We start from the raw sequence: 22400 nt of genomic DNA, 5'->3' as shown, positions 1-22400 counted from the left end.
AAAAAAAAAAAAAAAAAGCTATGTAACAGACAAGATGTATGTACCCATGTATTTTTGTCATATTTGTCAATAAACATCCTTTTTGAGGAAAAAAAAAAAAACACTTAAAAATGTGTGTGAATCAAAATGCATATTAAATCTCCAACATGACAACTGGCAAAAGCAGTGTAATTAATTGCTCACCACCTCAAGATTGACATTTGGATCCACCTAGCGTGATGACATCATTAGTGTTGGGGCCGCCCTTATACAAGCTGTGTTCAGGACCTACTAAATAAGTGTTTTTAATCCTTTAGGGGGGTAACACTACAATATTGTGGTTATTATATTGATTGTAAGTGAGGTGAAACACCTTTTTAAGCGCAAGCTTGCTTAGTTAGCTATTAAATGTGGTTGCTTAGATTGTATTTGGTTGGTTTATATTGGTTCATAAATAATTTTGCTTGTTTGAAGTTTGTGAACTTTGCAGCAAACCTCTATTAAAGTTTATGGCCATTTGTGGGGCTAATAAGCAAACAATTGTCAAATAATGTGCAAAATTATGATCAAAAATTGTGCCGATACTGCCACTCTCCTAAAAACAATGTTACTATCCCTTTAACCTCCCCGGTGGTATGATTCTTTCTGGTTTTAGGTGCTGAAAGCGGTACAATTATTTTGCATGAAAATTTGGCGTTTTACATTGTAGGCCTGTAATTCTTAAGAATAACTCACTTAAATCTATCCAAACAAGTCTAGTAGACATCTCGGGTTTGATAAAGTTTGAAAAACAAAATCATAAATTATAATATAATAAATAACTATAAATAATTATAACAAATAATAATGTAATTATAATAAAAATTATTCAATAATGTAATCAAATCAAAAACACTGAAATTTGCAGTTGCAGATAGAAAACAGCGATAATAAATTAGAATCACTTGCAGAATTGAGCGATAGCGATTTGTGGGGAAATTCGTCATACAAAATAAAAGTAATGACACAGACAATTCTGCCCCTAGCGGCCAGCTTAAATATGCACCCAAGATACGACGGCGTAGGAGACTTACGTCGGTCGTATCTTGGCAAAATTCAGGCGTATCTGCTTTTCTGAATAAGCGTATAGATACGACGGCGCACATTTGGACTTACGACGGCGTATCTGGAGATACGTCGTCGTAAGTCCTTTCGGGCAATTGAGCATAACATAGCAGCGCGCAAGTATATATATGGTTTATTGTCAAACAATGTTTTCTCACCCATATGTGATGGGAAGGCTGGGTTATCTATACCTTTTTGCCCCGTACACACGATTGGTTTTCCTGTCGGAAAAAGTCTGATGAGAGCTTTTGGTCGGGAATCCCGACCGTGTGTATGCTCCATCTGACTTTTTCCAACAGGAAAACGGACAAAAACGGCCGGCAAAACATAGAGAGCTGGTTCTTTTTTTTCCCATCGGGATTCCCGACCGTGTGTACAGGGCATTAGAGTACTTACTCTGAGTACTGTGGATTGTTCATTATTTCGAAAGCAGCTAAATGTTTGTTAATCATGACCATCGAAAACCCTGGGCTTTGTTATAAACCCATGGTAGCTACAAACCTGAGCCTCATCTCTAAAGCTGGTTTCACAGTTTCATGCAATATATTCCATTATCAAGTATTTTGTTCCAAACGTTCATGTAAGAAAGGAGGTCAGAAATGCAACATTGCAATAACTGGAGATTTATTCAAGGTTAATGCACAAATGCATTGATTTAATTTGTGTCAAATACACATATTTACCAGGTATGCAGGTGACGCCTTAATGTGACCATAGCAAGCTTGGGTTGCTGCTCCAGAAAACCATCCAGAGCTCCGGTGACTCCTACAAGGGAATGAAGAGACTGTCCAAGCTCTGTAAACGCATGGTCGGGAAAAGAAAGTGAATCCACCACACTACAACCTGGTGTAAGGTCAGCAAACGAACATGGTTTTAGCCTGGCTCCATCCAGGTCATGCCCTCCCGATACATTACGCCCCACCCACAGGGCTTAGTCATGGAGCTTCTGGACCATTTGGGGGCATGGCTTGGATGGAGCCAAGCTGAAGCCGTGTTTGTTTGTCGACCTTACACTTCAGGCTGTGTTGGTGTGTGGTGGCTTCACTTTCTTAACTTTCAAACTTTTGGAACTCCTTGATGTGTTTTGTACCAGGAGTTGCTTAATCATGTGTACCTGATGGATTTGTGTCTTTGACCTCAAACAAGTCTTTGATTATTGAATTGGTGCTCCTCAGATACAGTATTGTTTCTTAGTAGAACGTATTGGCAGCCTAGCCTACTAAAGCAGTTGCATGTGGCTGCAGCAGTGTCATGTTGTTTGAACGTTTTGTCCAAATGTAGATTTTAACAGTATTAAGCAACTGGCTTCAAAATATTAACAAAACAAAAAAGATAAGAACAGTTTATCCAACCCAAAAGGTATTCTATAAATAGAATCTATGCAGTGTTGGAAAACGCATACTTGCAGCTTATTTTCCTCTGGAAAGCCTCTTTGATATCCTTGTTTCTCAGGCTGTATATAAAGGGATTCATCATGGGAGTTAACACTGTATATAAAAAGGACACCAAAGAGTCCACATCTGATGAGTAGGAGGCTTTTGGACGAACGTACATGAAGATAACGGGCAGGAAAAATAAACTCACCACTGCAAAGTGAGAGGCGCAGGTGGAAAATGTCTTCTTACGACCAGCATGGGAACTGATTTTGAGGATTGCTATAATAATTTTAACATATGATAAGGCAACTAAAATAAAGCTTATCAAAATGACAATGGCAGCCATGGAAGACCCTACAGCTACATTGAAGGATGTGTTGGCACAGGCCAACTGGAGCAGTGGAGGATGATCACAATAGTAATGGTTGATGATATTGGGACCACAATAAGGTAACTTTAAGGCAAGAAGTGCGGTTGTGAGTGGAGATGCAAAGCCCCCAGACCAAGCTACAGCTGAGAGTGTTAAATACAATCGTCTTGTCATGATGGTTTGGTAGTGTAAGGGTGAGCATATAGCTATGTAGCGATCATAGGCCATTACAGCCAGGAGTAGACACTCTGTTGCTCCTAAAGACAGGAAAATATACATCTGTGTGAAGCAGGCATTGTAGGAAATGGTATCCAGGTTCATCAGGAACTTGGCCAACATCTTCGGGATGGTTACCGAGGTGTAACTCATATCTAAAAAGGACAAGTTGCAAACAAAGAAGTACATTGGGGTATGGAGATGCTGGTCAAAGATGACCAAGAAGAAGATGTTGCCATTGCCAGAGAGGGTGAGGAGGTAAATACAAAGTAATACACAAGAAAGCAAAATGTGGTAATTCTGGAGGCTCTGGAATCCGAAAATGACAAATTCCGTCACTTGGGTAAAAGTTGCATTGGAAGAAGCTATTGATTTCAAGTAATCTTCATTAACCTAGATCATATAAAATAAAGAAAAATCTTTCATTGTAGCCCACCTGAAGCTACAATAATTTTGGTTGTAAGACTTAAGGCTTCATTCACAAGGTTAATTTTCCTTATTTTAGCCACTTGACCATAATTTTTGAGTGTGTGTGTGTATATATATATATATATATATATATATATATATATATATGTATATATATATATATGTAGCGCAGGCATTTTTGCCTTTTAATATCATATTATTGTTGTGCAGTGGTATTCCATGACTAATGCTATAAATTGGTATTTGGCACCACCTAGTGGCTAAAACGTGAAATGGATTTAATTTATTTTTGTTTTTAAGAACATGGTGAAATATTATGCAAATGACCTACCCATGAACACTCGGGGATGAGGTGCATGCTGGGTAGGAGATAAAAGGCCCTGAGGTGGCCATCTTGGGTTTCTTGTCCCTGGTACGCATGGCCTGCCAGCAGAGCTCTGTTTGTGTGTGGGTTCCATAGAGCTCTGGCCTACATCGTGCGGAGCAGAACAGCACCCCTTTGATTCTGCTTTATACCACAGTGTGCTGGAGCAGCAGTGTGGTCGAACCAGAGACACTTAAAGGAGGTAACTGAGGACTCCCGGTCGTCTGTGAAACAGAACAGCGTGACAGTGTGGTCGGAGCAAACAGACTGAGATCCTGTGGAGTGGAAGTATCCATCTGTCTGGACCTCGTGTGGTGAGAGGGCTGATGCTCAGAACTTTGTACTGCTTTTCACACACCTAGACTGACTGCATAGTGTTGCTGGGACCGGTAGTTTCACAGGACAGTTCAGTTCAATAGAGTGACCTGTGCATAGGCCTCAAGTCTGATTTAACTATTTAGTGACTCCCGCTGGAGGTATATTTCTAAATTGAAGTACACAGATACTTTTCACAATTTAAGCTACTGTTCTATGTTATTCTACATTGCTTTATTGATCAGAGAACCCTTTGGATTACAAGCTTTGTCTCACAATAGCTAGCAGAAGACAGAAGAAAGAAGACCAGAGACTATACTGTATTCTTACTGCAAGGCCTTGCAGTGCTGTTACCTCTTACTAAAGGCTGTAGGGGGAATATTGAGTTAATTATACTGTGATATATCATTCTTGCCGAATACCGTGTCCCACTTGGAGACACTCCTGCCGAAGCAATACAGGTGGCTCTCAGACGATTGCCACCTACAACCTCTTGTCTCATTATTGTATACCAATTGTGGTTCCATGTTAACGATAAAACCTGTTCTAGTAAATGTACCTTTTGTTTTAACACAATTTGTCGTGAGGCTTGTTAATTCTCCAAACAGGTGTAGCAGTGTATGCCCGGGTAACAGCACAGGTAAAGTGAATATAATCTGTGTCTATTCACCTGTCTTTTATTATTGAGCTTCACATCAGCACTGCACCACAGCTGTATCAAGGGGAGTGAGACCAAATTATTGGGGGTGTTAGAGCAGAGTACAGGCCCAATAAATCACCAGCGGCTCCTTCGGGGGAAGCGCTACATATATACATACACACATACATATATATATAATTTTATTAACCCCTTCGCGCCTAAGGCTAAAACAAAGCTAAATGCCCAAGCACAATTTTGCAACTTTGACATGGGTTAGTAAAACCGTACATATCATCACAACTACTTTGTGCATTCAGGTGGATTATACCTTATGCCCCGTACACACCATCACTTTATGTGATGAAAAAAAATGACGTTTTTAAAAACGTCACTTTAATTGACTGTGTGTGGGGGAAAACGTCGTTTTATGTCTTGTAAAAAACGACCAAAAAAAATTGAAGCATGCTTCAATTTTATGTGTCGTTTTTCAAAAGTGCACTTTTTACTTCACAGAAATTGACCGTGTGTAGCAAAAAACGTCGTTTTGTAAGACGTTTTTTCATCCACGCATGCCCAGAAGCTACTTCAATGGTAAAACGTGGTGGAACGTAACCTCACTTTGCTAGAACATTGTGAGAAAAACGATGGTGTGTAGGCAACTTCGTCTTTGAAAATTGAAGTTTCAAAAACGTCATTTTTTACTTCACAGAAAGTGTCGTTTTTTTTCATCACATAAAGTGATGGTGTGTATGCGGCATTAGGCTTTCATTTGGTGGTAAATGGTAATAGATATCTCCACATTTTATTTTTATTATCAAAAGAAAACTGTCCCAAAATAGTAACAAAAATATTAAAAAAAATGTTTCTGTATATTTCTTGGTACTACCATAACCTTTTACCAAAGAACATCTTAAATAAAATTCTCCAGCTCCTGCCCCCTGTATGTCCAGCCGTGCCCCCTGTATGTCCAGCCGTGCCCCCTGTATGTCCAGCCGTGCCCCCTGTATGTGTCCAGCCGTGCCCCCTGTATGTGTCCAGCCGTGCCCCCTGTGTGTCCAGCCGTGCCCCCTGTATGTGTCCAGCCGTGCCCCCTGTATGTGTCCAGCCGTGCCCCCTGTATGTGTCCAGTCGTGCCCCCTGTATGTGTCCAGCCGTGCCCCCTTACCTTTAATCACGCGGCGCGCGGGAACATTACAGACAGCGTTCGTTTGAACAGCTGTTTTCCCTGCCACGCATAGTCACTCCCCCTCGTTCGCGATTGGACAGATCCGTCCAAGGGGGAGCGTCTACGCGCGGCAGGGAAAACAGCTATTCAAACGAAAGCTGTCTAATGTTCCCCCGCGCCGCGTGATTAACGTTGTAGCGGCGTTTGTGGCTTCGGTGGCGGCGGCGGTAGCAGCGGCGTGTGCGGCGGCGGTAGCAGCGGCGTGTGCGGCGGCGGTAGCGGCGGGGGGAAAAAGTCCTCGAGTATAACGCGCACCCAAACTTTGAACTTTTTTTTGGGTATAAAATTTTGCGCGTTATACTCGAATAAATACGGTAGATCTTTATATCACTAGAGGGGTCACCAGCAGGAGGAAGGGGGTCCGAGCTTTAACGAGAGACAAGTAAACACTACAGATACACGTTCTTAGTTTCAGTTTCATGACCGAGGTGTACAACCACTTTAGTATGTCCAGTTTGGAGGGAAACGGGAGACATGACGGAAACCTAGAAATACATCAAGGGGTTAAATAAGGTTCAGGAAGACAGTATTTCCAATATGAAACCAAAATCAAGAACACAGGGACATGACCCCCAACTAACTGGAGGAAAGTTCAAAACTAATGTTAGAAAGTATTATTTTACTGAAAGGGTAGTTGACGATTGGAATTATCTACCAGCAGAGGTAGTGAGACAGTCATCAGTATATGGCTTTCAACATGCTTGGGACAAACATAGACCTCAGACAATAAAGTTAACGAAAAAAAAGGGCAGACTCGATGGACTACTGTTTTATCTTCCTTGTCACTCTTTTATGTTTCCCTGTGCACCAACTGCTCTCCTCCTATCCATGGTGACTGTATCATTGTGTGTGTCAGGTTCCTATAAGGTGTCAGGATGTCACTGTCTATTTCTCCATGGAGGAGTGGGAGTATTTAGAAGAACACAAGGATCTCTACAAGGACGTCATGATGGACAATCAGCCGCCCCTCACATCACCGGGTAAGAGGAGACTTTATTGTAAAGGAGAGAGCAGTACGGAGGCTCCACCTAGATCCCCCATCATCTGATAAACACATAGAAACAAGGGGCCAAATCCTCAGCCAGGCGGCGTAACTTAACTTTCAGCAGTTAAGTTACACTGACTTAAAGTTTTTACCTAAGTGCCTGATCCTCAAAGCACTTACGTAAAAATTTCAAGCAGTGTAAGTTAAGTGCCGCCGTCGTAAGGCGTTCCTCCTCTCCGGGGGGCGTTTACAATTTAAATGAGGCGCGCTCCCGCGCCGGCCGTACTGCGCATGCGCGTGACGTCATTTTCCCGACGTGCATCGCGCGAACGTAATTGACGCCGGGCGGCTTTGTGGATTGCGACGGGACACTAAAGTTACGACGGGTGAAAAAAAGACGCGCCGGGAAAACAAATAATTTTAAAAAAAAATGACAGCGTCGCTCGGCATGCATTCCTGAGGGAGAACTCCATGCCAATTTTCAAAGAAAAAAACGGCATGGGTTCCCCCTCAGGAGCATACCAGGCCCTTAGGTCTGGTATGGGTTGTAAGGAGACCCCCCTCCGCCGCAAAATTGACGTAGGGGGTCCCCCTACAATCCATACCAGACCCGTATCCAAAGCACGCTACCCGGCCAGCCAGGAAGGGAGTGGGGACGAGCGAGCGCCCCCCCCCCTCCTGAGCCGTGCCAGGCCGCATGCCCTCAACATGGGGGGGTTGGGTGCTCTGGGGCAGGGGGGCGCACTGCGGGCCCCCCCACCCCAGAGCACCCTGTCCCCATGTTGATGAGGACAGGACCTCTTCCCGACAACCCTTGCCATTGGTTGTCGGGGTCTGCGGGCGGAGGCTTATCGGAATCTGGGAGTCCCCTTTAATAAGGGGGCCCCCAGATACCGGCCCCCCACCCTAAGTGAATGGATATGGGGTACATCGTACCCCTATCCATTCACCTGGAGGCAAAAAGTAAAAGTTAATAAACACACAACACAAGGCTTTTTAAAATATTTTATTATTCTGCTCCGGACGCCCCCCCTGTCTTCGTTATTAGCTCTTTTACCAGGGGGGGCTTCTTCTTCCGCTCTCCGGGGGTCTTCTCCGCTCTCCGGGGGTGTTCCGCTCTCCGGGGGGGGCTTCTCCGGACTCCGGGGGGCTTCTTCCATCTTCTCCCCTCTTCCGCTCTTGACTCGGCGAACCCCGGTTCTTCTGCAGCTCTCCGGTGCCTTCTTCTTCAGCGCTGGCTGCCTGCTATGTTTGTGTGTTAGCTCGATTTCAAACAGGCAGCCGGCGCGGTCTTCTGTGGCGTCAGGGTCTTCTGGTCTTCTGTTCTTCCTATGTTGCCTCGTCGCCTCTTGTCGCTGTAATGATGGAAGCGCGCCTTGCATCACATTTATATAGGCATCGCCGTCCCATCATGCTCCGGTAGGTACCCACGTGGTGGGTGCACGTGGGTAGGCACCCACCACGTGGGTACCTACCGGAGCATGATGGGACGGCGATGCCTATATAAATGGGATGCAAGGCGCGCTTCCATCATTACAGCGACAACAGGCGACGAGACAACATCGGAAGAACAGAAGACCAGAAGAACCTGACGTCACAGAAGACCGCGCCGGCTGCCTGTTTGAAATCGAGCTAACACACAAACATAGCAGGCAGCCAGCGCTGAAGAAGAAGGCACCGGAGAGCTGCAGAAGAACCGGGGTTCGCCGAGTCAAGAGCGGAAGAGGGGAGAAGATGGAAGAAGCCCCCCGGAGTCCGGAGAAGCCCCCCCCGGAGAGCGGAACACCCCCGGAGAGCGGAGAAGACCCCCGGAGAGCGGAAGAAGAAGCCCCCCCTGGTAAAAGAGCTAATAACGAAGACAGGGGGGGCGTCCGGAGCAGAATAATAAAATATTTTAAAAAGCCTTGTGTTGTGTGTTTATTAACTTTTACTTTTTGCCTCCAGGTGAATGGATAGGGGTACGATGTACCCCATATCCATTCACTTAGGGTGGGGGGCCGGTATCTGGGGGCCCCCTTATTAAAGGGGACTCCCAGATTCCGATAAGCCTCCGCCCGCAGACCCCGACAACCAATGGCAAGGGTTGTCGGGAAGAGGTCCTGTCCTCATCAACATGGGGACAGGGTGCTCTGGGGTGGGGGGGCCCGCAGTGCGCCCCCCTGCCCCAGAGCACCCAACCCCCCCATGTTGAGGGCATGCGGCCTGGCACGGCTCAGGAGGGGGGGGGGCGCTCGCTCGTCCCCACTCCCTTCCTGGCTGGCCGGGTAGCGTGCTTTGGATACGGGTCTGGTATGGATTGTAGGGGGACCCCCTACGTCAATTTTGCGGCGGAGGGGGGTCTCCTTACAACCCATACCAGACCTAAGGGCCTGGTATGCTCCTGAGGGGGAACCCATGCCGTTTTTTTCATTGAAAATTGGCATGGAGTTCTCCCTCGGGAATGCATACCAAATGCCGTCGCTTGAATGGGCCTTTACAAGGTGTGACTAACTTTACACTTTGTAAAAGCAGCCCTAGTTTTACACCAGGCAAACTAACACTTACGGCGTAAAAACTAGGTACAAAAGCTTTGAGGATCGCCCTAAGTGCTAATTTGCATACTAACAGAGGCATTTCGACTCGAAATGCCCCCAGTGGCGGATGCGGTACTGCATCCTAAGATCCGGCAGTGTAAGTCCCTTACAGATGTCGGATCTTCTGCCTAACTTAGGAAAACTGCTTCTGAGGATCAGTTCCAAAGTTAGAACCAGAGATACGACGGCTTACGCCGGAGTATCTCTTTTGTGGATATGGCCCAATGTATTCAGTCAGTGTGTGTGTTTCCTACAGATGGATCCAGTAATGGGAACCCACCAGAGAGATGTCCCTGTCCTCTGTATTCCCGGGATTCCACACAGGAAGGTCACACCATCCCCCACCATCATCAGGTAGATGAGGAACAATCACTGATAGTATCATTAGGATCTGTACATTATCTGCATTGTTACCACTGATGTCATTTTTATTCTATATTCAGAGTCTAAACCTGAGAGATCCTAAAGTTGAGGTTAAAGAAGAGATAAAGGAGGAGGATGTTTCGGATGGGGTGATGGAGGATAGATATGTGCATTCCCGTTCGTACGAATGTTATTTTCATACGAAAATGTTCATTTTCGTACCCGCAGAATAATGTGTACATACGAAAAAAATAAAGCACCAAAATACGAAAACGACAGGATTACGAATGAGCCGCATAATGAACAACCGCAAATACGAACGAACGATCTGACGAAAATACGACAAAACGAAAACGGCAAAAGAACAAAAATTACATCTATAACAAAAGATTTGCATTCTGTATCCTGTTTGAATCCCTTCTCTGTTCGCACCCTCAGCCGTATGCTCACACGACATCCACAACAAAAGTCCCGCACCCTGTATTTTGAATTCCTTTTTTCTGTTTGTATTTTGTATTCAACAGAATGCAAATCTTTTGCCACAGATGTCACACGAACACACAACCGAAAACACCAAAAGAAAAAGGACCCAAAATACAGAATAGAAATCTTTTATTATAGATGTAATTTTCGTTTTTTTGAATGGGCAGTGAGTGTAGTTAGTGAAGCAGCTTCTCTGTTGTGCTGAGTAGTACAGTAAAGCCAAATAAACTTTTCTGTGGATTTTCATCTGAAGGGAGATCAGTTGGCCAGACTTTTGAACCCAAAAATGGTTTTCTGATGAACGAACGGAAAACGATCGTTTTTATGTTTGTTGTTAAAAAAGTCTGACCAAGTGTATGGGGCTTAACAATCGTTAATATAGATGAGCCGCGTGTTGAAAGTGCCGCGAATCCCCGCGATATATTTACGAAAGTACAAAATGACGAAAATCCTTTTTCTGTTCGTATCTTCAGTCGCATGCCCACATGACATCCACAACAAATTGTCATAGATGTCATATGAACACACGACCGAAAACACGAACAGAAAAAGGAATCCAAAACACAGAATGCAAATCATTGACGAAAATTCACGAAAATTATTGTCTAACAAGTAACAAACATGAATTAAACAGAATAACGAACCATCCCGCATGTACGAAAATAAAACGGTAACGAAAATACGAAACGATCGGAATACGAAAAAATTTCGTCGTACGAAAAACGAACGGGAACGAACAGGAAAACGGGCGTCTTACAAAAAACGAACGGAAACGAACCTACAGAACGATACGAAACAGAACAAAAAAAAACAAAATTTCTGTGCACATGTCTAATGGAGGAAGAACACACCATCCCCCACCATCATCAGCTAGATGAGGAACAATTATTGGTAGTTCTGATTTATACACAAACATGTTTATTATAATGAATGTTTTATCATATATTCAGAGTGGAAACCTCGGGGATGATAATATTGATGTTAAAGAAGAGTATAAAGAGGAGGATGAGGAGTATGGAGTGATGGAGGAGTTTTCAGAAGGACACAAGGATATGATGGAGCCACCTAATACCAGGAACCCACCAGAGAGATGTCCCCGTCCTCTGTATTCCCGGGATTCCACACAGGAAGGTCACACCATCCCTCACCATCATCAGGTAGATGAGGAACATTTACTGATAGTATCACTGGGATCTGTACATTATCTGCATTGTTACCATTGATGTCATTTTATTCTATATTCAGAGTGGAAACCTGAGAGATCCTAAAGTTGAGGTTAAAGAAGAGATGAAAGAGGAGGATGGGGTGATGGAGGAAGAACACAAAGATCTGTACCAGGACACCATGGTGGAGTCATCCAGCTACAGAAACCCACCAGAGAGATGTCCCCATCCTCTGTATTCCCGAGATTCCACACAGGAAGGTCACACCATCCCCCACTGTTACAAGGTCGGTGGTACAGAGCATCTAGAACATGGACTGGTGGAGATGATGTGAGGATTTTGTATGTAAGTTTATATCTTACAGATGATATTCTCTCTCATTCTCTTGGTTTAGAGTGGAGATCCAATCGATATAGAATTTGAGGTGAAATCAGAAGAAGAAGAAGAGACGTATGTGAGGGATGATCAGCAGTCTGTGGAGGGGGATGGAATAACGGGGACATTTATAGAGGAGGACACTCCTACAGAGATCAGCACAGGTGGGTCATTAACACTAAATCCATTCCTCCACCCATACTGCTCACTGATTGGTCCATAGTAGGGCGGGGACTGGGTGATATCAGCCTGTAATCCCCTGGTCACTTTTCTGAGCTGTGTTCCCCGTCCTGTATTCCTGTATTTCTCTCGGATAATCTTCTCCCAAAAGTAGGTGTGTGTGCGTCACAGCTATGTAATTGATGACGTCAAATGACGGTATGTTTTGATGGGTTGCCATTGCAACCAAGTATGCGGCCATCTTGAGCAATGTCAATTTTAACCCATAGGGGCAGTTTTGTATAAAGAATGGCTTATAATGTGATTGACGTGGCCTTTGCCCTCGGGATTAGGGAAACACAATTGTCAAAAACTGTCAAAACATGTGTCAAGTTCTTCAGTCATACCGGCAACTGGCTCAGATTAATGTCTTGGGAGAATCTACCCACATATTAGCTGAAACCATTACCGTATATACTTGAGTATAAGCCGAGGACCTAATTTTACTACAAAAACAATGGGAAAACGTATTGACTCGAGTATAAGCCTAGGGCAGTGAATACAGCAGCTACTGTAAGCAGAAAAGAGGGGCAACAATGCCCATTTGCAACCTCACTGTGCCCATTGCAACCTCACTGTGCCGTACCTCACTGTGGGCATTGCAACCTCACTGTGCCATACCTCACTGTGCTATACCTCACTGTGCCTATTGCAACCTCACTAAGCCATACCTCACTGTGCCCATTTGCAACCTCACCGTGCCCGAGTACCTGAATTCTTGACATGCGTCAATTTCTTTAAAAGTCGCGCCTTCCTCCTGGTCTTCCGTTCCGTGATAGGCATTTGTCACGGAGGTCCTCTCATCCTCGGACTCGGTTTCCCAGCAGACACTGGGGCAGATTCATGTAGATCTGCGGATCTTTAGATCCGCTAGATCTACCTGGTTTGCGATCCGCCAGTGCAATTTAGCGAGGCAAGTGCATGATTCATCAAGCACTTACCTCGCAAACTGCACCGTCGGATCCTAACTCCCCCCGGCGGAATGCAAATTCCGCGGCTAGGGGGAGTGTACAATTTAAATCAGGCGCGTTCCCGCGCCGATTTTACAGCGCTTGCTCCGGGGCGAAAAAGCCCAGTGCGCATGCTCCAAATGACGTCGCTACGACGTCATTGTTTGCGGCGGGTACGTCGTTTGCGGCCATCGGTATTCCCGATCGCGGTACGCAAACGACGTAGAAAATTTAAAAATCGGCGCGGGAACGTCGGCCATACTTAACATTAGCTACCCCTCATAGAAGCAGGGGTAGCTATCCGCCGGAAAAACCCGAACGCAAACGACGTAGAAAACGAGCGACGGGCGGGCGTACAGACGTGAATCGTCGGTTTTCCTCATTTGCATATGCAACGGGTAAAAAATCACGACGACACCTAGCGGCCGGCGGGAGATTACAGCCTAAGATTCGACTGGTGTAAGTCACTTACACCAGTCGGATCCAAGGGAGATCTATGCGGAACTGATTCTTATGAATCAGTCGCATAGCTCCGACGGTGGGATCTCACAGATCCGACCGTCGGGTCTCACAGATACGACGGCGGATCAGGAGATCCGCCGGCGTATCTATTGATGAATCTGCCCCACTGTGTTCAGTGTTCTACCAATCACGGACATTCTGTCATCCTCAGACAAGGGAAGGTCCGTGATAGGCGGACCTCTGTGATAGGCGGTAGCGGAACACAGTGTCAAACGCCTATCATGGACCAGGAGAAAGCTGCAACTTTTGAAAAATGGACGCCTGCGTCCCGACAGGTACACTGACTCGAGTATAAGACGAGGGGGCTATTTTCAGCCCTAAAAAAAAAGGGCTGAAAAACACGGCTTATACTCGAGTATATACGGTAGATAAATTCCTCAAAGCTTAAGTCATTTACAATATAACTGCTAATGTATTTCACAGTTAAGCCCTGTACACACGATCGGTTTGTCTGATGAAAACAGACCGATGGACTGTTTTCATCAGACAAACCGATCGTGTGTGGGCCCCATCGGTTTGTTTTCCATCAGTGAAAAAAAAATAGAACATGTTTAAAATTTTTCTATGGATAAAAAAACAATAGAATAAACCGATCGTCTGTGTGGAAGTCCATCGGTCAAAAATCCACGCATGCCCAGAGTCGATTCGACGCATGCGCTGTAGCATTGAACTTCATTTTTCTCAGCACGTCGTAGTGTTTTACGTCACCGCGTTTTGGCGTGATCGGATTTTTGACCGATGGCATGTAGGCAAGACTGATGAAAGTCAGCTTCAACGGATATCCGACGAAAAAAATCCATCGGATTAGATTCCATTAGATATCCGATCGTGTGTACGAGGCTTAATGATCTCACATTTGTAAGCATAATAATATATATGTATTAAATGGGTTTATATATGGATTGCTAATACCGACCGTGTGGAGGCTCCCCTAGCAGTGTTTCCCTATGGAAAACTGGCAAGCAAAAAAACGGCCACGATTCGCAACGAGAAAAAATTTAGAGCATGTTCTAAATTTTTTCGTTGTGATTCTCTTCGGGAAAACTGCTGGAGAGCCTACACACGGCTGTTTTTCCCGACGAGAAAACTGCTGGAGAGCCTACACGCGGCCGTTTTTCTCGTCGGGAAAACTGCTGGAGAGCCTAAACACGGACGGTTTTCTCGTCTGGAAAACTGCTGGAGAGCCTACACACAGCCGGTTTTCTCGTCTGGAAAACTGCTGGAGAGCCTAAACACGGACGGTTTTCTCGTCGGGAAAACTGCTGGAGAGCCTAAACACGGACGGTTTTCTCGTCTGGAAAACTGCTGGAGAGCCTACACACAGCCGGTTTTTCTCGTCTGGAAAACTGCTGGATAGCCTACACACGGCCGGTTTTCTCTTTGGGAAAACTGCTGGAGAGCCTACACACAGCCGGTTTTCTCGTCTGGAAAACTGCTGGAGAGCCTACACACGGCCGGTTTTCTCGTCCAAGAGAAAACATGACAGTTTTCCCTGACGAGAAAACGGATCGTGTGTACGCGGCTTAAGTGTCAAAGACCAATAGATTTATAACCCGGGATACTGGTATATATTTTCCTAAGTGTTCAAACCTTTGAATTGATGGTCTGGGAAAGACATTCGTAGTCTCTTGCTTAGACAGAAAATAACTCTAGAGATAGTGGGCCAGATTCACAAAGAGATACGACGATGTATCTACAGATACACCATCGTATCTCTGACTTACACTGGTCCTATCTATGCGCCTGATTCATAGAATCAGATACGCATAGATAGGGCTAAGATCTGACAGGTGTAACTGTGTTACACTGTCGGATCTTTTTTTCAATTTAAAAATGGCGCCGGGGGCGTTCCCGCTGATTTACCTTGAATAATATGTAAATCAGCGAGATACGCAAATTCACGAACGTACGCGGACCCGACGCAGTCTTCTTACGACGTTTCCGTAGCGGCGTACCCGTCGTATACTTAACCCTGCTTTTATCAGGCGCAGCCAATGTTAAGTATAGCCGGCGTTCCCGCGTCCAATTTGAATTTTTTAACGTCGTTTGCGTAAGTCGTTCTAGAATACGGATGGACATCGTTTACGTAAGTGTCGAAACCACTGACGTCCTAGCGATGTCAGTGGGAGCAATGCACGCCGGGAAATTCCCCGTACGGCGCATGCGCATTTAAATCGGCGCGGGAACGCGCCTGATTTAAATAGTACACTCCCCCTAGCCGCGGAATTTGAATTCCGCCGGGGGATTTAGGATCCGCCGCCGCAAGTTTGGAGGTAAGTGGTTTGTGAATTAGCCACTTGCCTCTAAAACTTGCGGGAGCGGATCTTAAATCACGTAGATTGAGCGGATCTATAGATCCGCTGATCTACGTGAATCTGGCCCAGTGAATTTAGTTTAACCTCTTATGCCGCGTACACACAACCGTTTTTTCATGACGTGAAAAATTACGTGTGTGGGCTCCAGAGCATTTTTCTTGACGTGAGAAATGGGCATTAAAAATTTAGAACGCGCTCTAATTTTGCATGCTCAGAAGCAAGTTATGAGACGGGAGCGCTCGTTCTGGTAAAACTACCGTTCGTATTGGAGATGGCACATTCGTCACACTGTAATGGACAGAAAAGCACGAAGACTGAAAAGCGCGAATCAGCAAAAGCAGCCCCAAGGGTGGCGCCATCCGAATGGAACTTCCCCTGTATAGTGCCGTTGTACGTGTTGTACGTCACCGCGCTTTGCTAGGGCATTTTTTTTTCTCACGATCGTGTGTTGGCAAGGCAGGCTTGACAATAATCGGGTTGAAAAAAACTTTTTTTCTAGACCAATAAAAATGGTTGTATGTACGCGGCATAAGTGTTCCAACCTTTGAATTGATGGTCTGGGAAAGGGTACATCCAGACATTCATAGTCTCTCTCGTTTAGACGGAAAATTACTCTAGAGATAGTGAATTTGGTTTAAAGCGGAGTTCCACCCAAAAGTGGAACTTCCGCTTAATCCACTCCTCGCCCCCTTACATGCCACATTTGGCATGTCATTTTTTTGGGGGGGGAGTGGGGGCTTCAGGAGGAGTGGTACCTCCTGTCCCACTTCCTCCTTCCGCCGAGGGGCTGCTAAGGCGAATAGTCATATCGCCTTTTAGCAGCCTCTCCCTGTAGGCGATCGCCTGGGACACGTGACAGGTCCCAGGCAATCCCATGTTCAGTCAGATGGCGCAGCGCCGCTCGCCCATGCGCAGTGGGTGCCCGGCCGTGAAGTCGAAAGCTGTCACAGCCGGATGCCCACACTTAGGCCTTGTACACACGACCGGATCTATCCGCTGGGATTTATCCGCAGATCAGTTCCAGCGGATAGATCCGGTCGTGTGTACGTCCGAGCGGACATTTATCGGCGGAAAAAAATCCAGCCGACGGATTTCAAGCGGATAAAAATTTCTTAGCATGCTAAGAAATCTATCCGCTTGAATCCTGTCCAGTGGATTGATCCGGTGGTCTGTACAGACTCACCGGATCAATCCGTCCGCTCCCCTCGCATGCGTCGTAAGGATTCGACGCATGCAAGTCTTTACCTTCCAGCGCCGCGCACGTCGCCGCGTCATCGTCGCGGCGACGGCGCAACACGTCACCGCGGATGGATTCCGCGCGGATTTCGATCTGATGGTGAGTACAGCCATCAGATCCAAATCCGCCAGAGGATTTATCCGCTGGAAACGGTCCGGCGGACCGTTTCCAGCGGATATCCTCTGGTGTGTACGGGGCCTTTGAATGAAGACGCCTGCCGGGGAGGGGGGGAGAGGAGCGGAGCCCCGGCCGGCGCGTCGCTGGCACGTGGAGCAGGTGAGTGTATGTTTATTAAAAGCCAGCAGCTACACTTTTTGTAGCTGCTGACTTTTAATAAACATTAAAAATAACTGGAACTCCCCTTTAACCTCTTATGACGTGAAAAATGCCATTTTTTTAATTGGTCATTAAAAATGATCGTGTGTGGGCTCCAGAGCATTTTTCATGATGTAAAAAATGGGCATTAAAAATTTCGAACATGCTTTCATTTTTTACGTCGTTTTTAACGTTGTCGTTTTTTGCGGCGTAAAAAATGGTCGTGTGTGGGCTTTAACGACATGAAAAAATTGCGCATGCTCAGAAGCTTATGAGACAGGAGCGCTCGTTCTGGTAAAACTACCGTTCATAATGAAGTAAGCACATTCATCACGCTGTAACAGACAGAAAAGCGCAAATCGTCTTTTACTAACACGGAATCAGCTAAAGCAGCCCCAAGAGTGGCGCCATCCGCATGGAACTTCTCCTTTATAGTGCCGTTGTACGTGTTGTACGTCACCACGCTTTGCTAGAGCATTTTTTTTTTCACGATCGTGTGTAGGAACGTCGTTTTAACGATCGGGTTGAAAAAACTTAGTTTTTTCTAGACCCTTAAAAACTTTATTTTTTACAACCCGAAAAACTGTCGTGTGTACGCGGCATCAGTGTTCAAACACTTGAATTGATGGTCTGGGAAAGGGAACATCCAGACATTCGTAGTCTCTCGTTTAGACAGAAAATAACTCTAGAGATAGTGAATTTGGTTTAACCTCTAATGCCGCGTACACACGACCGTTTTTAATGTTCTAGAAAAAACAAAGTTTTTTTTCGACGTGATTCTTGTCAAGCCGGCCTTGCCTATACACGATCGTGAAAAAAAAAATGCTCTAGCAAAGCGCGGTGACGTACAACACGTACGACGGCACTATAAAGGGGAAGTTCCATTTGGATGGCGCCACCCTTTGGGCTGCTTTTGCTGTGTTAGTAAAAGTTCGGTGAGAGACGATTCGCGCTTTTCAGTCTTCATGCTTTTCAGTTTGTTACAGCGTGATGAATGTGCTATCTCCAATACGAACGCTAGTTTTACCAGAATAAGCGCTCCCATCTCATAACTTGCTTCTGAGCATTGCCGTTTTTCACGTCGTTAAAGCCTACACATGACCATTTTTCACGACGTGAAAAACAAGAACGTGAAAAACGTTGAGAAAAATTCTCTGGAGCCCACACACGATCGTTGTTAATGACCAGTTTAAAAATTTGCATTTTCACGACTTTTGAACCTTAAACAGAAAGTGATAATAAGGGGGAGGAGTCAATAACCCAATGATGGTGGTCTTCAGGATCAGTCCAGTCTTCATCTTGGTTGTTCTCCCCCATCCTCACTCTCTGACCTCTGGTGGGGCTCAGCCCCGCTTTGACTAAATCACGGACTAAATAAGGAAGTGCAGGACTTGTGTTGGGAAGATGGCAATGAGTGATAGAGGGGGAGGGGACACTCGTCCTTTAAACCCCTCATCACTGTCACTCCTATTAAAGACAGTTCTCGTTGTTTCCTCACTCTGTGACTAAGGTCCATGAATAAAGAAATGATCTGGTAGGAGATCAGAGGACCCATTTACTAGTTACCTTGAGGGGGGAATTGTAAGATCCTCAGAGACAAAGCTGCCTAATGTGGGCGGAGTCCTGGTTTAGGGGAACCAATCAGCTCATGTCTGGTAATAATCTTTGTATTTCTATTTTAGTAGATGGACGGGAGATGAGGAAAACCTCAGAGGATTGTCTCACTTTGTCTCCAGACTGTAAAGTAGAAGATGAGGACACACAGTATAATCCAGGAGAAAACCTGACTTCCTCAAATGTCCATCCGGCACCACACAGTGTAGATGGACCATCCTCTTATCCCGAGGAACCTCAGACTGTGCGGTACGGTGCCGAACCATCGTATTCCTCTTATCCTGAGGAACCTCAGACTGTGCAGGACGGTGCCGGACCATCGTATTCCTCTTATCCTGAGGAACCTCAGACTGTGCAGGACGGTGCCGGACCATCGTATTCCTCTTATCCTGAGGAACTTCAGACTGTGCGGGATGGTGCCCGACCATCGTATTCCTCTTATCCTGAGGAACTTCAGACTGTGCGGGACGGTGCCGGACCATCGTATTCCTCTTATGATGAGAAACCTCAGACTGTGCGGGATGGTGCCGTCCTTCGAACACATAAGAGGTTTTCCTGTACCGAGTGTGGAAAGTGTTGCCAGTCTAAATCCAAACTTATTATTCATAAAAGAACTCACACAGGGGAGAAGCCGAATTTGTGCCCTGAGTGCGGGAAACGTTTTTCAGATAAGTCCAATCTTTCCAAACATCAGAGATCTCACACGGGGGAGAAGCCTTTTTCCTGTTCTGAGTGTGGAAAAGGCTTTGTTCTGAAGTCACAATTTTCCACACATCTGAGTTCTCACATGGGAAATAGTCCAGGAGAAAACCCGACTACCTCAAATGTCCATCCGGCACCACACAGTGTAGATGGACCATCGTATTCCTCTTATCCTGAGGAACCTCAGACTGTGCGGGACGGTGCCGGACCATCGTATTCCTCTTATCCTGAGAAACCTCAGACTGTGCGGGACGGTGCCGGACCATCGTATTCCTCTTATCCCGAGGAACCTCCGACTGTGCGGGACGGTGCCGGACCATCGTATTCCTCTTATCCTGAGGAACCTCAGACTGTGAGGGACGGTGCCGTCCTTCCCACAGATAAGAGGTTTCTCTGTACTGAGTGCGGGAAGTGTTGCCTGTCTAAATCCAAACTTAATATTCATAAAAGAACTCACACAGGAGAGAAGCCGTATTTCTGCCTGGAGTGCGGGAAATGTTTTTCAGATAAGTCCAATCTTTCCACACATAAGAAATCACACACGGGTGAGAAGCCCTATTCCTGTTCTGAGTGTGGGAAAAGTTTTTCACTCAAGTCCAGCCTTTCTGCACACCGGAGATTGCACACGGGAGAGAAGCCGTATTCCTGTCCTGAGTGTGGGAAACGTTTTTCACAGAAGACTGATCTTGACAGACATCAAAGGTCTCACACGGGAGTGAAACCGTATTCCTGTCCCGAGTGTGGGAAATGTTTTAAAGAGAAATGGTATGTTTCCATTCATCAGAGATCTCACACAGGGGAAAAGCCATATTCCTGTCCTGAGTGTGGGAAAAGTTTTTCACAGAAGAAAGATCTTGACAGACATCAAAGATCTCACACGGGGGAGAAGCCACTTTCCTATCCTGAGTGCGGGAAAAGTTTTTCTCAGAAGACTGATCTTGACAGACATCAAAGATCTCACACGGGGGAGAAGCCGTATTCCTGTCCTGAGTGCGGGAAATCTTTTGCACAGAAATTTTATCTTTCCATCCATCAGAGATTTCACACGGGGGAAAAGCCGTATTCCTGTGCTGAGTGCGGCAAATGTTTTTCAGTGAAGTCCAGTCTTTCTGCACACCAGAGATGTCACATGGGAGAGAAGCCGTATTCCTGTCCTGAGTGCGGGAAATCTTTTGCACAGAAATTTTATCTTTCCATCCATCAGAGATTTCACACGGGGGAAAAGCCGTATTCCTGTGCTGAGTGCGGCAAATGTTTTTCAGTGAAGTCCAGTCTTTCTGCACACCAGAGATGTCACATAGGAGAGAAGCCGTATTCCTGTCCTGAGTGTGGGAAATGTTTTTCATTCAAGTCCAATCTTTCCAGACATCAGAGATTTCACACGGGGGAGAAGCCGTATTCCTGTGCTGAGTGCGGAAAATGTTTTTCAGATAGGTCCAGTCTTTCTGCACACCAGAAATGTCACACGGGGGAGAAGCCACTTTCCTGTCCTGAGTGTGGGAAACGTTTTTCAAGAAAGTCCAGTCTTTCTGTACACCAGAGATGTCACACGGGGGAGAAGCCACTTTCCTGTCCTGAGTGCGGCAAATGTTTTTCATTCAAGTCCAATCTTTCTGCACACCAGAGATGTCACACGGGGGAGAAGCCACATTCCTGTCCTGAGTGCGGCAAAAGTTTTTCAAGTAAGTACATTCTTTCTGCACACCAGAGATGTCACACGGGGGAGAACCCACTTTCCTGTCCTGAGTGCGGGAAAAGTTTTTCACAGAAGTCCAGTCTTGACAGACATCAGAGATCTCACACAGGGGAGAAGCCACTTTCATGTCCTGAGTGCGGGAAAAGTTTTTCAGAGAAGTCCAGTCTTGACAGACATCAGAGATCTCACATGGGTAAAAAGCCACTTTCCTGTCTTGAGTGCGGTAAATCTTTTTCACAGAAGTCCAGTCTTTATAGCCATCAGAGATCTCACACGGGTGAGAAGCCGCATTCCTGTCCAGAGTGCGGGAAATGTTTTTCAGATAAGTCCAGTGTTTACAAACATCTGAGATCTCACACGAGAAGGAAGCCACTTTCCTGTACAGAGTGAGGGAATTGTTCCTCACTGAAGTCCTGTCTTCCTGTATATCAAGGGCCCCACACAACCCTCGAGGTGTATTTAGTGAGTGCGGGAAATGTCTTGTATATGAATGTTGCTGGACATGTGCGGAAGAAGCACACCCTGATATGCACCTCAGATATACTCCATGGCTGATCTTCATCATGTAAGAAACACTTCATAAGGAGATCAGAGATCACCAAAGACATGGATGAAGTGTTGTACCGTGTTGGCCATTGATAGCAGGATAAAAATAAAAATGTATTACCTCTCATTGGCTGAGTACATTTTGTGGTATGGAGACTTAGAGGTCTATTATTCTCTTGCAAGAGGTCTGTTTTCTTAAGTCGTCTTCCCTGGCGAAACGCGTTAACCCCACCACTTAAAAGACGGTCCTCTAGGCCTTTTAAAATAAAAATGTCATTGCCTCTCATTGGCTGAGTATATTTTGTGCTGGAAGATTTCATAAAC

At 45.7% G+C, this 22400-nt stretch overlaps 2 protein-coding genes across 2 annotated transcripts; one reads left to right on the top strand and one right to left on the bottom strand.

Annotated features, from left to right (window-relative positions):
* Positions 1-2025: 2025 nt before the first annotated feature.
* LOC120928172 (olfactory receptor 6N1-like) lies at positions 2026-3832 on the bottom strand. The gene is made up of 2 exons (XM_040339282.1): positions 3806-3832; positions 2026-3438 (listed from the first exon to the last, which is right to left on the bottom strand). Exons 1-2 carry the CDS (start codon positions 3830-3832, stop codon positions 2461-2463), a joined length of 1005 nt encoding a protein of 334 aa, XP_040195216.1. The 3' UTR covers positions 2026-2460.
* Positions 3833-3892: 60 nt separating this feature from the next.
* Positions 3893-21983, top strand: LOC120928171 (zinc finger protein 260-like). The gene is made up of 2 exons (XM_040339281.1): positions 3893-3921; positions 20174-21983. The coding sequence occupies exons 1-2, from the start codon at positions 3893-3895 to the stop codon at positions 21918-21920; spliced, it is 1776 nt and encodes a 591-aa protein (XP_040195215.1). The 3' UTR covers positions 21921-21983.
* The last annotated feature ends 417 nt before the right edge of the window (positions 21984-22400 follow it).

Source organism: Rana temporaria, chromosome 2, assembly GCF_905171775.1.
Source record: "Rana temporaria chromosome 2, aRanTem1.1, whole genome shotgun sequence".
Classification (NCBI taxonomy): domain Eukaryota; kingdom Metazoa; phylum Chordata; class Amphibia; order Anura; family Ranidae; genus Rana; species Rana temporaria.
Note: the sequence above shows the minus strand (reverse complement) of the source record. Positions and strands in the feature narration are given on the sequence as shown.

What these genes read in the sequence shown, in the direction of transcription:
- LOC120928172 (XM_040339282.1), bottom strand. Translation starts at nt 3,832, where the DNA reads ATGCACCTCATCCCCGAGTGTTCATGG. An exon ending in TCATCCCCGAGTGTTCATGG is followed by an intron (nt 3,439 to 3,805) that starts GTAGGTCATTTG and finishes TATATGATCTAG; the next exon opens with GTTAATGAAGATTACTTGAA.
- LOC120928171 (XM_040339281.1), top strand. Translation starts at nt 3,893, where the DNA reads ATGGCCTGCCAGCAGAGCTCTGTTTGTGT. An exon ending in CAGCAGAGCTCTGTTTGTGT is followed by an intron (nt 3,922 to 20,173) that starts GTGGGTTCCATA and finishes CTCTTATCCTGA; the next exon opens with GGAACCTCAGACTGTGAGGG.